Source organism: Hylaeus volcanicus, chromosome 4 (assembly GCF_026283585.1).
Source record: "Hylaeus volcanicus isolate JK05 chromosome 4, UHH_iyHylVolc1.0_haploid, whole genome shotgun sequence".
Lineage (NCBI taxonomy): Eukaryota > Metazoa > Arthropoda > Insecta > Hymenoptera > Colletidae > Hylaeus > Hylaeus volcanicus.
Window position 1 is genome coordinate 4,076,692 of NC_071979.1, and position 4,344 is coordinate 4,081,035.

Sequence of the window (4,344 nt, forward strand, 5' to 3'; positions counted from 1 at the left end):
CAAAGGTGCTCTTATATGCGACATGAGACAATCGAACAAGTGATTTTACATTATTGCATAAATATACCATCAATTACATTTTGAAATTTTTCAGTGTTTTCAGTGGAAATAAAGAAAGATTGATCATATGGGCTGAAAGGATGTGATAAATAATGCGTTTGATATTGATCTTTTTAAAGTTGCTCTTATGTGTAACATGAGAGAATCAAAATAGTGATTTTCACTTATTGCATAAGTATAGCACCAATATAGAGTCAGTCAGTGTAAGAAGTATTTGTAGGAAGTAGACATCTTTTTTATATGTACAGATTATTCATAGAATGTTCAGTTTCAAAAATAAAAATTAAAAACTTAAAAAACTTCTTGCATGAAATCTCTTAATGGTCTGTTCTTGTTTGCTTAAAGAAAAAAAAAAAAAACAGTCGAACATTCGAATTTAAAAAAAATATCACTTTATAGAGAATGATAAAACGAAACTTTTTTTATATATACATTTTATTTATACGATGTTTAGTTTCAGAGATACAAATTGAAAACTTACAAGATCTTTTTCCTAAAATTCAATTTTTCCAACGAACTCCTAACTTTCCAATTTTTATTTTCGAAACTAAGCGTCCTATGAATAATCTGTAAAAATAAAAAAGTTTCTTCTCATCGTCCCCTATAAGGTGATACTGTTTTTAAATTGATTTAACGAATGCAAACATTTCTCTGAGTCCATTTCTCGAGGACGTATATACACGCCCTACGCAATCAAAAGATTAATTACAATATTCTTACATAGCAGTAATTGCTACAACTTTCTACTCGAAACTGTATTCACCTCCGCATGTATATAATAAAAAATAAAGATGCCTTCACACAATCCGTATAATTGTCCCAATTAACGTGTGATGTCAGTACCTGGCACATATGGTATGTATTAGATCGTCCCAAAAGTTTCTTTCGTGAGTTGCATTCAATTATTTTCTGTGGCAGTGTTTATATAAATAGACGATCTAATTTCTTAGACGTTGATGCTGTAACAGTAACGAAGCGAAATGAATCGTACCCAATTCAGTAATGTAATGTAAAACATAAAGTATTGTGTATATATTAATTATTAATAAAACGAAAAAGAAACTTTGGGGACAACCTAATACAACCTAATAGACCTTTACTCGCCGTATTGAGTGCGTGCATGCCATTACGTAAGATCACACGTTGAACCGTTCAGCAACGCTGACGTCCGAAACGAAAAGGACGCGACTAGAAAAATATCTTTCAATGGTTGGGCAATGAATTGCGCCTCTTACACGTTTGCCATAGGCCAACAGAAAGTGCGGACAAATACAACGGATCCACCTTAGCTTCCCTTGACGAACGACACAATGTAGAAGAGCAAATATAGCAGCTCGTCGAAGGTAGACAAAGATACTTGCAGGAGTGAATCGCGAAACCAAACCTTCCTATACCTCTTCTGCTCCTGCATGGTCGATATCACTTGACCCACTCTTTCGAATCCAGAAACTGTACCTACGCTTTTATACTCAGCCTCCATCCTCGGACCATCCCCGTCACGGAGAACTCGATTTTATTAAAAGCGTCTTGCTGCTGTAACGCACGCTCCAAAGTAAATATTTACGATGCGAACAGAGAAGCAAAACCGTGCTGATCCGATTGTCCACGAAAGCGCATCAATCCCGAGGGACAGGACTCAATTTCTATTCCAGGAATGTCATTTTTATTTGTAAATACAGTGCATTTCGTCGACCTATCCAGGTGATACGGTACATTTTGTGAATTTTTCCGAACGCCAGGCAGAGTGCGAAAGTAGTCGGGAAGACGATGGAGCGGATTCAAGGCACTTCTTGATAACAGGGCACGCAATGCACTCTACTCTTTGGCCCGCAGGTGAAGGTGTTCTGAAATAGAAAGAAAAATTGATTTGTCAAAAGTTGACTTACATACAGAGCCGGATAAAATGACAGGGCATGTCTTATATTCGAATGTTTGGTGTAATTGAGTTGTTATATTTGAAAATGGAATGAGTCCACTTTAAAAAAGAAAATGACTAACGGTGATTTTAGTAAGATGTAAATACCTTCTCTTCATATTTATAAATATATATATTCGATGGAGTACAATTTTTTCATAAAGTAAACAAGAGAATCCGTACTATAATATTATAAATGCGAAAGGGTCAGTCTACGCCGAATCGATCACTTGTTTTGGTTGATGTCTCGGATTTTGTTCCAAATGAAATATATTGTACAATAGTTTAAGTGAAATTAGGGGAGGTTTAAGTCATCATTTTGCTCGTTTCGAAACCGTTTGAGAAATACAAGCCTTCAAATATTGCGATTTCTCCCCATTTTCGTAAAAATGTGTTGTACATTTGAATTTCTTTCTCTGGTATTATTCATCCTGTCGACCTAATATCTTTTTTTATTTTAATTGGGAGGGATTGCTCTTCCTGAATATATTTTTATTTGGAGCAGATCTGATTTTTGCAATATTAAACATTGTAAATGAATTCTTATTTTGCAAATACCCCTTCGAGGTCACGTTTTTAAAAATCCAAAAAAATTATCATCGCATTCCTTGAAGTTTTCTCTACAAAATAGTTCAGTTTTATTCTGGTGTTCTTCGATTAGCGTCGTAATGAAATGTTAAAGACAGCTGCCTCGTACTACATCAGGTGGCCAGGCCATGCAATTCGCTGTCTACCTGTATTCGAAATTTTATTGCGGTGTTACTTGGCGTGTCACCAGAATGAAACTTAGCTATTTTGTAGAGAAAACTTCAAGGAATGCAATAATAATTTTGTTGGATTTTTAAAAACGTGACCTCGAGGTGGTATTTGCAAAATAAAACTTTATCTATAATTTTTAATATTGCAAAAATCAGATCTGCTCCAAATAAAAATATATTCATGAAGAGCAATCCCTCCCGATTAAAATTAAACAAAACGGAGGTCAATAGAATGAACAGTTCCAGAGAAAAAAATTCAAATGTACAACCCAGTTTCACGAAAATGATCCAAAGTCACAATATTAGAAAGGTTGTATTTCTCCAACGGTTTCGAAACGAGCAAAATGATGACTTAAACCTCCCCCAATTTCACTTAAACTACAATATATTTCATTTGGACCAAAACAAGTGATCGATTTGGCGTGGAATGACCCGAAAGTAACTCTGCCTGTCTATCTGTTACCGTTTCACGCCTAAACCGTAGGACAATTTTCTACAAAATTTGTCAAGGAGATGGATTGCATCCCGAGAAGGGGCATAGACGATATTTTATTTCAATAAAAATAAGGTGTCATTTCGAAATCCCAATATCTGTAAATAGACAATCAGAAATATCCATTGAAACGTCTGTGTTACGAAAAACAAAAGTCACTGACTGTTTCACGAAGGCTCACGTGATTGAACTGTCAGTCGAGCACATTACTAGACTAAATAAAATGATTCTACTAGAATCACATTTTTGGTCAGTACAGAAATAAATACAAAAATTGTTTAAGAGTACACCTACCAGTGATAATAATTAAATAGTAGAAACTTCGTCCTTCAATTTGCAAATTCTGATTGATTCAATTTTACTCCAACCTGAACATAGACGACAGACTTGTTCACCTATTCGTAAATCATTCAAAATCGAACTGTCCTATTCCAGAACATTCGGTTCGATAGATCGCGTTTCTTAATTGGAGAGAAAATAAAAGTAGACGCACTTGTAAAGAGCGGGTTCAAACGATGCTCGACTTCCTGTCAAGTGTTGCATCAAAAAGTCAAGCAGTCCACGTCATGCGGACCGTTGAATTGAAAATTGCCACGTGTCAGGTGAAGCAGAGAACGACAATAGGCACGTGTACACCGGAACGTCGTAACTGGATACGATGGAACCGAGTTCCACGGGTATCAAGGGTGATTCGAGTTCATGGCTCTTAGGCCGAGTGTGCCTCGTGCCGTACACGATGTCCCCGTAAAACGCAAAAGGGGTGTCCTGTTTCAGGATACGATCAACTTGCAACCCTTTGTGCGAATAATATATATATATGTGTGTCCTTACTTTGTTGCATACACTGCCGTACCGTTTCAACATTGAATGGATAATATATCGCGAATTTTAAATGTTGCGCATTTGTTTATATAGTGTTGTTTTTATTCAATCGGAACTGAAAATATTATAATACACCCCATCTAGAGTTTCAGCGTCGAATGGATAATATATCGCGAATTTTAAATGTTGCGCAGTTGTTTATATAGTGTTGTTATTGTTCAATCGGAGCTGAAAATATTATAATACACGCCATCTAGAGTTTCAGCGTCGAATGGATAATATATCGCGAATTTTAA

General features: G+C 35.8%; 1 protein-coding gene across 1 annotated transcript in view; it reads right to left on the bottom strand.

The window, feature by feature from the left end:
- Positions 1-1,683: 1,683 nt before the first annotated feature.
- Positions 1,684-4,344, bottom strand: part of LOC128875274 (uncharacterized) — a 9,461-nt gene continuing 6,800 nt past the window's right edge. The window contains exon 3 of the mRNA XM_054120716.1: positions 1,684-1,904. Coding sequence (XP_053976691.1) covers positions 1,839-1,904 — 66 coding nt within the window. The 3' untranslated portion in view covers positions 1,684-1,838. The remainder of the gene's footprint in view (positions 1,905-4,344) is intronic.